General features: G+C 38.9%; 1 protein-coding gene across 3 annotated transcripts in view; it reads right to left on the bottom strand.

Annotated features, from left to right (window-relative positions):
* AP2B1 (adaptor related protein complex 2 subunit beta 1) overlaps positions 1-12,099 on the bottom strand; it is a 77,186-nt gene that overhangs the window by 55,545 nt on the left and 9,542 nt on the right. For all 3 annotated transcript variants that reach the window (XM_039334609.1, XM_039334608.1, XM_039334610.1), the window contains exons 3-6: positions 11,431-11,536; positions 10,665-10,800; positions 8,350-8,595; positions 985-1,175 (exon numbers count right to left, since the gene is read on the bottom strand). In XM_039334609.1, the coding sequence (XP_039190543.1) occupies positions 985-1,175; positions 8,350-8,595; positions 10,665-10,800; positions 11,431-11,536 (679 nt within the window). The remainder of the gene's footprint in view (positions 1-984; positions 1,176-8,349; positions 8,596-10,664; positions 10,801-11,430; positions 11,537-12,099) is intronic.

Below are 12,099 nucleotides of genomic sequence, written 5' to 3'. Positions count from 1 at the left end.
ATTTTTATACTGATAGAGATAAAGAAGGTCTGAGAAGATGGAAATCAGCAATTATCCTTATCTGAGAATTCACTGTCAAAAAGAGCTAATAATAAGCCACTCTCTAACTCTCAAGGTTGTGTAGGGTGACTGACAATGTGGTAGGTTCTCAACTGCAGGCAATTCTGGAGGCTGTAGAATAGCCTGACCCATTTTAAAATGGCTACGCGATTGAGACTGCATCAGTTCTAATTATCTAAAAATCAAGATAAGATGGATGACTTATTCTTGATTTTTCAGTGACTTTAGATACCATTAAATGATTAAATGATCTTTCTGGATCATCAAATAGATTTGAGAACAGGACACATGGCTTTGCAATGGTTCTACAGGTAATCCTCGCATCACGACCACAATGGAGCGTGGCCTTTAGGTTGTAAGTTATTGCAGTCATAAGTTGAGCCATCACATGGCTCAACTTAATTTTATGACTATTTTTACAATAGTCATAAAGTAAGCCAATGAGGCTCTAAAGTGAATCATGAGGCCATTAAGCAAATCCAGCATATCCAATGGGTATTTTTTTTTCCCCTGGAAAATGGTAAAAACGGTGCAAATCACAATCCCATGGCTATGGAATGCGGCAACTGGTCAGAAACTGATTTTAACTGCCGATCTATTCTTTCGTTATACTTGTTCATTTTATTTGCTTTTTCACTTGCCATTTAATTACTCTGAATGTCTCTATTTTACATTTGTTCTTTATCATTGGTGATCAAGAGAGTTTGGCAGATGGTTGTATAATCAAGTTAAATAAATATAAGTAAGCCAGGGCTAGCTTAGTGTGATCTGTGAACCGAGCCAGAACTGGATATTAGAAAACCTATGGGCAGGGTCTTCCACTGTACCCCCTGCCACAGTGAAGAAGTCACAGAACTTTATCAAAGTTTCAGTAAAAGGAAAGGAGAATTCCCATTCAAGCAGAGCAGTCATAGATCAGCCAACCTTTGGGCTTCACGGTCATCCTTTGGGTTGTAGTTGGAAAGGCAATCTAGGATGAATATCTGCCCCCACTCCGTGCATTCATTTAAAGCGGTGAGTAGCTTGTTGATATTCTGAGGGTTCAGATCTAGCAGATTGCTATTTGGATGAGATTCGCTGATTTCAGACAAGGCAGCAACAGCATTGGCCACAACCTGGCAAAAAGAGAGAGCAAAAAGCTTGATACTCAGCAGTGGAGCAGAAACTTCAGAATGCTGCTTACCTTGCATGAACTTCTGAAGTCAAGTCTGCAGGATGGATGGAGATTTTTTTGAAATGATTAAGTTGTGCTACAGCTCATTTCCTTTTAAAAAAAACCATATTGACTGATTTAAATAGAACTTCTGAACAATGGATCAATTCAGCCACATTTTTTAATATTCATATATTACTTTTTCACATGGACTGACAGGGGTTTACAAAATCCCTGTTTTGTATTCAACCAATTAAAAAAAATATGTAATACAGGTCATCCTCAATTTATGACCATAACTGAGCCCAAAATTTATGTTGCTAAGTGAAAAATTTGTTAAGTGAGTTTTGTCCCATTTTACAACTTTTTTTGCCACATTTGTTAAGTAAATCACTGCAATTGTTAAGCTACTAACATGGTTGTTAAATGAATCTAGTTTCCCATTGACCTTTCTTGTCAGAAGGTTGCAAAAGATGATCCCATGACCCTGGGACACTACAATGTCATACATGTGAGTCGGTTGTCAAGCATCCGAATGTAAATCACGTGATCATGGGGATGCTGCAACAGTCATAACTGTGAAAAATGGTTACAAGTCACTTTTTTCAGTTCCATTGTAACTTTGGACAGTCACTAAGTGAACTGTTGTAAGTCAAGAACTATCTGTACATATATTTATATACTATGTCTCCACATGGGCTGACAAGAGTTTACAAAATCCCTTCAACCAATAAAAATAAATACATAAAACACTGTAATATAAAATTGGTATTTATCCATAATACACATGAGTATTCAGAAAAAAATATTAACCCAGAAGGCTCTTTCTGGAAGATATTCCCTTTTCTCTATTACATGCTCAGAGACAATGGTTCCTTTAAGATTACACATGCCACTCTGTCTACATTTGGCTTTTTGAATCATGATGATTAAAGAATATATAGCTAGCGAGATTTGCACATTGCATTGTCATAAGTCGTGGCCTATAAACTACAAACAGTAGCCAGATTCACATAACATACTAAACCAAAACATCATTATTTATTCTTATTTATTGGATTTCTGTGCTGCCCATCTCACTCATACAGTGATTCTGGGCAGCTTGCAATATAATAAAAGTTTAAAAGTGTAAAAAGTCAATTATAATAGAACAAAAAGATAATTATAATTAAAAGTTATACAGCTAAAGTTATACAGCTAAATCTCTTATCCATTTATGGACAAGAGAAACTGTCAGCTGCTTAGGGTATTCAGGGACTAGACTCTGGATGCATGGAAAGGCTCCAGAGTTAAGTTTCTGGTTCAGAGTTTTTCTGCAACCCAAGAAGCCTCTCTCTCTCTGGATGGCTGGAGGATTCTGGGAGTTGAAATCCACACAGTTTCAAGTGGCTACGGATAAGAACACTGCTTGAAAAGTTGTCACCTATCTGATCACAGCAGCTTCTTATCTATCATGCTCTGAATATGCTGACCAACAATTCTTCTACCCTGGCTCAAAATTCACAGCAATACATTTTAAAAGAGGAAAGTAAAAACAAGGAATGTCTTTCCAGGAAAATGGCATCATATGTGTATCTATTAAACAGGAGATATGATCAAGCATTTAAAAACACTGACTCTGGGGTGCAGTAGTTTATTATTAGGACTCAAAAGCCGGGCACCATACTTAATATAATTAATTCCTGTCCCTATCCTATACAGTCCTATATAAAAAGAATTTCTAAAATTCGGGTTTTTTTTTAAATTATCCTGTTTTTCTTTTACAACAGAACAAAAGAGGGAGAAAAATGGATTTCTACACTTTATATCCAGCAGCCTATGAAGAATGCCAGTTATTGGAGAAAAGCTTCTGAGAATGGAAAATCACAGCTGGCCTTCGCAGTGGCTGGGAAGATGAAAGAGGCAGAACCACAGGGGTCTTTCCAAAGCTGCCCCCCATTCCACGTTCAGAATAAAAGCACATTGGGAGGAGTGGAACATTAGGGATGTGCTGCTTGAGTGAAAAGAAATATGCCATTATGTGCAAATCTGCCTGCTGGGAAAGATCCAGGCAGGTTCAACTCTTTGGGCCTGCCTAAACTCTCCCTCGATGCCATTTAATGAAGTGAAAAGATGGTGACCTACAATCCTTGGCGATACAGTGAAAGGATACATTCGCCATTTCTAGATTTCTGACATTGTGTAGGCAAAGATCAACAATGCAAGAACAACAAACCAACAAAGAACTTATGTAAACAAGGGCTTACCAAAATAGGAATACTTATACCCCACTGAGATCCTGCTTAACTCCACACAAAGATCCCAGATCTCTGTCACCAGCTAAGACTGTCGGGGCACAGTATTATGCTACATGGACACTAGTCCCTGCAGTTTTCTTGGCAACATTTTGGTCTAGTGCAGTGGTTCTCAACCTTTTTAATGCTGCGACCCCCAACTGGTCATAAGTCGAGGACTACTCAACCGGTCGTAAGTCGAGGACTACTCAACTGGTGCAGCACCGTTTGCAGAATGGGACTTTTGGCGGGCTCAGCAGGGCAGAGACAGCCTGGACAATTCTTATTGGCTTTTGAAAGCCAATAGAATTAGACTCTATTTAAGAGAGTCTATTCTATTGGCTTTCAAAAGCCAATAGAATAAAAGGGAGTAGCACAGCTAAGGAAAAGGGGGGAAAAATGGCAGACTGCATTGTTTGGCGACCCCCGTGAAATGGTCGTTCGACCCCAAATGGGGTCCCGACCCACAGGTTGAGAACCACTGGTCTAGTGGTTAAAGCAACCCCTATTGGCTAGAAACCAGAAGACTGAATTCTACTTCTGCCTTGGCATGAAAGCTGGCTGGTGGCTTTGGGCCAGTCTCTCTCAGCCCAATTTACCCCACAGGATGGTTGTGGTTGTGGGGTCAATAGGAAGAGAAAGGTGTTATCCATCTTGAGTTATTTATAAAAATAATAAAGGCGGGTTAAAAAAACTGGTTTGCCATTGTCTCTTCCTAGAGCTGAGTGACAGGCACAAAGTCACCCAAATGGTTTTGTGCTTAAAGCAGAACTAGAATTCATGGTCTCTCGCTTTCCAGCCTAATGCCTTAACCGCTACAGCAAAGTATAGTGGTTAAGGCTCTCTTATATAAAATAGCCAACTGTATTTTGTTATCTTGGATTTAGGGTTTGTCACAGAGTATAACCTAGACACTGACTGAAGCACAAGAAGACACTACTTCAGTTTTCTACCTGAAAGCTTTAAAGCAGTGTTTCCCAAACCTTGTCCTTCCTTATCAAAAAATCTTTTTACCCAATGTAAGTAAAATATTTTAGGTCAATTTAAATGTCCTTGTGGTGATTGGGCATTGGGTTCATGTGTAATTATCCAAGGAAAAATCACTTTTACCCAATTTTTCCAGTATTGGGAAGCACTGCTTTAAAGCAGACTATACTGCCCTCAATGTCCACACCAACTCAACTATTTGGTCTACAATCTCCATAATCCTTAACTATTCACCATGCTAAACTGGCCTGATGGGAGCTGTAGTTGAAAGCATCCAGGTTGTTTAAAGGAGAAATTACTGGGGGATGAGGAGAGAGACACTTTTGCACAAGTCAGTCTCTGAGGAAAAAAGCTTCATTTATTATTCTTTTAAGCCAAACAAAGACTAAGGTTGCATGGGGATAGATGACAATGTTAAAATTCCTGAAAATAATTAAAAGGTAAGACATAGAGCAAGGCACTGTAAAATAAAAACATAACACAAGGAAAAAAATTAAAAAGAAATATTATAGATCAACCTCTAACTTTCCTAGAAGTTGAGTACAATATTTTCCTTATAACTTGGGGAATCAATGACCATAAAAGAATTGCATGCTGCCCTCTAATGGCTTGTTAATTACAACAGAATTGGTCCAAAGTGCTTTAGATTTCCAAAAAACTGAGGACTTATGGAAGGTTTAAAAGTCAAATTCTAATCCAACTCTGCCCTGCAGCCAGTTCCTGTCAGGTCCAGCACTGCAGGCTGGGGAACAGCATCACTGGACATTTACAGAGGGCCAAAACTTTAGCAGAAGGCTACTATCTATAAGCCTCCTTTTGCCTTTGTTGCTTAGTCACCGGTCTGAGTGTCTGATGTGGAACAGCGATCTCCAATTCAAAAACCAAGAAAGATATGTGTGATTCCTCCAAGTAGATTTCTTTATGGTTCCTCCCCATAGACAGAATCTTGCCAAACTAAAGTATGCTATCACCACCGTAAAGCATATATTCTGGGAACTATTAGGAACGTCTGAAAGACTAAAAATCCAACAACTATTCAAAATGGTTTCTCTACTAAAATAATAATCTAACTGGGCTTGAAAAGGAGTTCTAAATTAGCATCCTGGGCAGATGTTCTCCAGCTATTCCATTCATATTATTTTTCCTACCAGCAGCATCTCGCCTTTCTTCTCTCAGCATTTTGTCTCCACCTGGTGTCCTTTCCCTTGGGATGCTGCTTCCTCAGATTCTCTTTTGTTCTTACACCCATTACTGTGACAATATCCTCCTAGCAATCTTCCTGTCTTTCTCAATCATCCAAAATATGTTTGATAACACAGTAGTATGACAATGGACATAACTTGCTCAGCAATTCATGAGTTCAACAGTCCATCTGCACTTTAATCTATTTGTGGATTATTTCATTGGCCAAAATCATTCATTTCTTTTAAAAAGAATGCACCCCTTTGTTCTTTCTTTCTTCTGTTCCTTCTTTATAAAAAGATTTCCACCTGGAGTCTGGATGATGGGCAAAATAAAGAAATCAAGTTGGCTTTCGGCTCATTCTTGCTGTGGTGAGAAGATAATGTTGCTGAGAAGTCATTAATATTCATGCAAGCAAACCTGAATAGAGGCATCTTAAACAGATGCCTTCTGAAAGCCAGAAGGGTGTATGGTTTTCTATAAGGGGGGGGGAGCACTCAGGGAAGAACCAGCAAAAACCAGACTTCAGTGCTACCACCTCAGGAAAACCACAAGGTAATCAATAACTATTGTTTTTCCTGCAAATCATAGTCTGGGATATTTTGTGGCATCTTGCCAACACTTACATCGCTATTCAGAAGGTTTGAGCTACAGAGCCAGTATTCTGGTCAGCTTGATCTGCTCCAGAACTGAAAGGAAAAGGCAGCGAGAACTTCAGATTTAACAGTGAGCAACCCATGGCTTAAAAGCTGCATGCTGCTTCAACACCCTTTGGAGGCTCTTAGTATCTTACCCCTGAAAATGGATGGGGTGAAATGGGTACTACAAGCCTTGGCACTGCCTGCCAAATTCCTCCAACTGTCCCCCCTGCAGAAACTCCTTTGTGGAGGTATCAAGATCAAAATAGATGTCTTAAGTCTCTGCAACACCTAAGGCATCCATTTTTAAACCCTCTCAAAATGGAAAAGCTGGAAGACTTGAATGTCTCCTATGCAATCCCCAGCAAAACACAGAGAAAATGCTGTCCCAGGGTAAAGGTTTGCCAATTTATCCTTAAACTCCACAATCCCCTCGCTTTTCCATCAGCTATTCTTCTTCCATAAATCTTTTGACCACCAAATCCAATTTTTGTTACTCTCAAGCAATTACCAAAAATCCTGGAAACTGGAAATGTGTGAAACTGTGAAAGCCCTTAAGTTGGCATAACCCAGTATTTAAAACAAAAACTAAAGATCCCAAATACGGGAAAAAGAGAACATTCTAGCCCTACCCACACATAGCATGATTCTGACAATCATCTCCTTTGCCCCGTGCAAATGTTACCTGCAGCCAGACAGAAAAGTTGCTGGGCATAGCTTGCCCAGAACTGTGATCTTGGACACATATGAATAAAGTACCCTAATGTTTCAAGGTGTCTTAAATATGAAGCTGGGGGACAGACAAAATGTCTACTCAGAAAGCAGCAGATGCCACAATGCAAACATGCATGAGAGTAATGAAGTTTAATAAAACAAAAACAAACATTCTCAGAAAGCTAAATTTTTTAGTGCCACATTCCATTCAGAACGACCAATTCATAACTCACAAAGCTAACCCATTTTTTCCAAAGTATCTTGTCCAAGATGAATTAAAAGCTTCTTTTAAAGTAATCTTTAATCACTTAGCGTCTTTCACTTCCAATAAACTGATTGATTTAAGTGGGCTCATCTTTGCTACAATAGCAACAGCAATAGCACTTACACTTATATACCACTTCATAATCCTTTACAGCTCTCTCTAAGTGGTTTACAAAGTCAGCATATTGCCCCCAACAATCTAGGTCCTCATTTTACCAACCCTGGAAGGATGAAATGCTAAGTCAGCCTCAAGCCGGTCAGGATCAAACTCCTGGCTGTGGCAGAGTTAGTCTGAAATATTGCATTCTAATCACTATGCCACCATGGTTCCTTAAACTTTGGTCTAAATTTATTTTTCAAAACCTGTATGCCACCCATCTTGCCAAGGTGACTCTAGGAAGCTTATAGATATTAAATAAAATGCTGTATAAAATAATTAAAACAATAAATACAGATCTTAAATTTAAATAAAACTGAGCAGGATAAAGAAAGAGGGTGGAAAGTGCACAAAGGTAGGAGGTGCAGTGCTCTCTACTCCATCAGCCACCTCCAAAATGTACATCCCCATTAGTGCCCTAGACTAGTTGGCATAACCGTGTCTTCAAGGCTTTTTGGAAGGCCAGAAAATTGAGAGCGGATCTGACCCCTGGGGGCAAGAAGTTCCTTGGTTGATGGGGACTGCAGCATGCCCCTTCTGCCAGCATGGGTGAAGCAGACTAATCCCATTGGGGTGAGCCAGTTTCTCAGATAGTCTGGACCCATGCTATGCTGTATTTCAATCTGGAAGATCCACAAAGCAGGGGCAAGTACAAAGTGAAGGTAAAAAGCAAAATACATGTAACTTCCTTTTGGTATAAGAAAGAGATTAAAACTGTTTGCTCAGATTGAAAGGTCCCAAGCTAAATATACCCCTCACAGTCAGCAACTCAATGTTCCTTCTTTGCAAAAACTGGAAAAGACTACAACTAATCTTGCGTCTCCTGTCTACAAAGCATGGCATCTACCACTAAGCACCAGAACCAAGCAGCATCACCTGTTATTTGAAGCAGGGCAATTTCAAAGGAGATTAATACTTTACCATGGGATTAGAGTCTGCAATGAGATCACGCAATGAATCCAGAAAGCCCTGATCCTCCACCATTTGGGCATTGATGTCATGCAGTTTGGCCACACAGACAGCAGCGGTCTTGCGCACATACGGGTCTTCATCCTTCAGACATTTCCTGAGAGGCTCACACAGGTATTCAGTGATCTTGTCCACACGGATACATCCCATGGTGCGCACGGCTAAAGCACGGATGAGAGGGTTGGGATCCTCACAGTCCTGGGATGAGGAAATTAATAAACAATGCTATACAGATTGGCTCTGTGCAACAAACATTAGACATTTTATCCAGCACAAGAGGGCTTTTTTCTGTTCTGGGTCAAACTACACTTGGAACATCACAAGCCACTTCATGTTCTGGAGGATTTATATTTGGAAAGCTGCAGATTTCTCTTAGAACAGGTGGATTGTCAGGATCCTGAGAAACAATCTAACAAACAATGTAACAGCAGATCTCTGGAACATTGTGCACATATCTTATTAATAGCAGCAGTTCCAAAAGAGCACTTGTCCTATCTGCCTCTAAAGTGTCTATGAGTTTCTACTTACCCAACTTACTTGACATTACAAAAGGACCAGACAAATGTTACTACTATGTAGGGAAAGGATAACCATTAATGCAAATAAATGGAAAGTTGAAGAACTCCACACACCTATGTTCTGGGGTACGTCAGGGAGAGAAGAAAAATGATCTTGACCAGGAGCAAGGACTGAATTAGATATATTAATCAGAAATGCATTCAGCCCTTAAACAGAATCCTTAGATTTTGTGATTATTTTTAAGTTTTCTAGTTCCTGAAAAAAATAACAGATTTCCAAATGGAAGAGTCCTTTTTGCTCAAAAGTGGTTTTTTTCCACCCCATGTCTGATAGTAAAGAAAGGAATCTCTCAATCTAATTTCTGCTGTCAAGTAAAATTACATCAGCAGCTGGGAAATCAATGGCTTGGCAATTAACAACACTGGGCTCAATCAGTATCAGACAGAAAAGAAGCTGAGAAAGTCAGCTAGGACAGAGCAACACCATTGCAAGATTGCAGCTTGGAAGCTTGGGGGGGGGAGGAGAAGGAAAGGAGGTAAGAAGTAAAAATGTAATGAGTTAGGATGTTGTGCAAAGCCCTTCACACACAAACACACACACACACACACACACACACTCCCGGCCAAATAATTTACTTAAAAATGAGCTTGGAGCCTGCATGAGCCGAGCCACTGTAGTACCAATCAAAAGTGTTATATTTCAACCATAAGACTTGGATTCAAATCTTTACAGAGCATACTAGTTTTTTTCAAACTGATTATTTTGAAACTTGATATGTTTATATATTACATTAAACCTGGTTTTTGCTCAACTGTTTGCTGAATAAGTTATCATTGTGTGGGCTCATACAACACACTAAGGAAGGAATAGGTAACTCTGTGGTTTTGTTTTTTTTTAACTAGAGGCCACACTTGTTTTAAAGACTTCTAAGAGCAATAGAGGAGATAGCAGGGATAACTTAGAGAAAGCAGGTGTCCCATTATTGGCCCATATTTTGGGATGAAGTCAAAAAGTGTGTTAAATTTAGTAGAAACATAATGTGCTTTTTTGCTTATTTCAATAATGAAAGCCTTCAACATTTAAAATTGAGTTGTGGCATTTTGCCACTGAATGTAGGCAGTGTGATCTACCCAAATTATGTTCACCACCATAAGCCAAACCAAAGCAACAATGATAGTTTAGCACAATGTGTAAACTTAGTCATTCACTTTTTCTGCCTTATTTGATTTGTATTGTAATTTTTTTTTTAAAAAAAAATCATACTGAAAGCCAGTTTGGCGTATTGGTTAAGATCTGGCCTGGAAACCAGGAGGCTGAGAGTTCTAGTCCCATCTTAGGCATGAAAGCCAGCTGGGTGACTTTGGGCCAGTCACTCTCCCTCAGCCCAGTCTGCCTCACAGAGTTGTTGTTGTGGGGGAAATAGGAGTATTAAATATGTTCCCCGCCTCGAGTTCTTTATAAAAACAAAGGGGTAATAAATAAATAAATAAAGTATGACTCTAAACTTCTTCAAAGTAGGCAGAAATGAAAATGAGGGGTTATTTTGGGTAAAAAATATTGTATATCTACATAAGAAGAGTCGTTATTGAGGTTATGCATATATCTGCCATCACACTGTCCGTATACATTTTTATACCCAGCTCATATGGCTCTGGGTGATTTACAGTATTAATATATGCAGAAATTTCCCACCAAATTATTATTTTGCTATTGAAATAAAGCAAAGACGCATAAATATTGCAACTTACTTTCACAAAACTGTTCACAGCCATGATGGCCATATCTGGCTGACTTTTGGCATAGTTCATCAAGTAGAGATACACCAGCTTCTTTAGCTCCAAATTATCTGTCTGCATGCAATTCACTACATCAGGGAAAAGGGAACTGGACAAGAAGGACAGCCAAGTTAAAGCAGTAATTTCTAGACTGGTGGCAGTGATTAATATGCTGAAGTTAATTAGAGAGATCCAAATTTAAGACCCCATTTTGTTAAAGAACTCCTTGTGACTTTGGGTTTAAGACTCTCTCAGCCGAACCTAATGCACAATATAGAGTGGTGTTCCCCAGCAAAAAGCATCTTTAAATTATGTGGACTTCACCTCCCAGAATTCCCTAGCCGCATGGCTGGCTGAGGAATTCTGGGAGGTGAAGTCCACATAATTTAAAGATGCTGAGTTTGAGGAACATTGCCATAGAGATAAAATAAGGGGAAATTGCCCATCTATACTGAATCTCACTAAGAAAACTCATCATTATCTGACAGCATCTGTTTTCAGATAAAATCATGTTTCATTTGCAGAACACATACTGTATTATAGGCCTTAGAATCTAAAGCAACATTTTGGGGGCCGTATTTGGTCTTTGTAGGTGGCATGCCATTTAATCACTGGGCAAAGCAAACACAAAGAGATTTCCTAGGCCTTTATTCATTTTTCCCCTTCTGCCTCATTAAAACTTACACTTGGGTGGAGAAGTGGGAAAAACAGCAAACAAGAGCCATTAGAGAGATGTTACCTGACATCCTTCCCCACTGTCATGGCAGCAATGACTTTTTTCACTGCTTCCTTCCTCTTCTCCTTTTTTTCATTGTTGAGTTCAGCTTTCAGTTCAAAAATTTCCCCTGCAGAGAGAAACTATAAATTAACAATGTCAACTTCATACAAAGAAAATTTGTATAAAATGTTTTATAGATGGCACCTTCCACCAGCAAGATTAGCAAAAATGTTTAAAAATATATCAGATAGATGTTGGAAATGTAAACATAATATAGGCACGTATTATCATATTTGGTGGACATGTGGGAAGGCAAAGGCCTATTGGAAAAGCATACATATCTGGTTAGAAAAAATATTGGGCGAACAAGTGGATTTTAAACCTGAACTTTTTTTATTAGGCATTATGTCTGAAAAGATTAATGAGCAGAAATTATATTTAATTCCACATATTACCACAGCAGCAAGAATAATTTTTGCACAGTACTGGAAGAATGAAGGATTGCCATCAGAAGAAGAAATAATCACGAAAATATTGGAATGTGCAGAGATGGACAGACTAAATATGAGGCTGAAAGACAAAGAAGATACAGACTATTATAAAATTTGAAATTTATTTTATTCTTGGTTAGAGAAAAGAATGAAGGATTAGGAAGTGAACATGTATTAGCTTAGCAAACACCAGACAACT

This window comes from Crotalus tigris, unplaced genomic scaffold (genome assembly GCF_016545835.1).
Source record: "Crotalus tigris isolate CLP2741 ecotype Arizona unplaced genomic scaffold, ASM1654583v1 scf7180000017632.1879674, whole genome shotgun sequence".
NCBI classification, from domain to species: domain Eukaryota; kingdom Metazoa; phylum Chordata; class Lepidosauria; order Squamata; family Viperidae; genus Crotalus; species Crotalus tigris.
The sequence above is the reverse complement of the archived record's forward strand: the minus strand, read 5'-3'. Positions and strand labels throughout refer to the sequence as shown.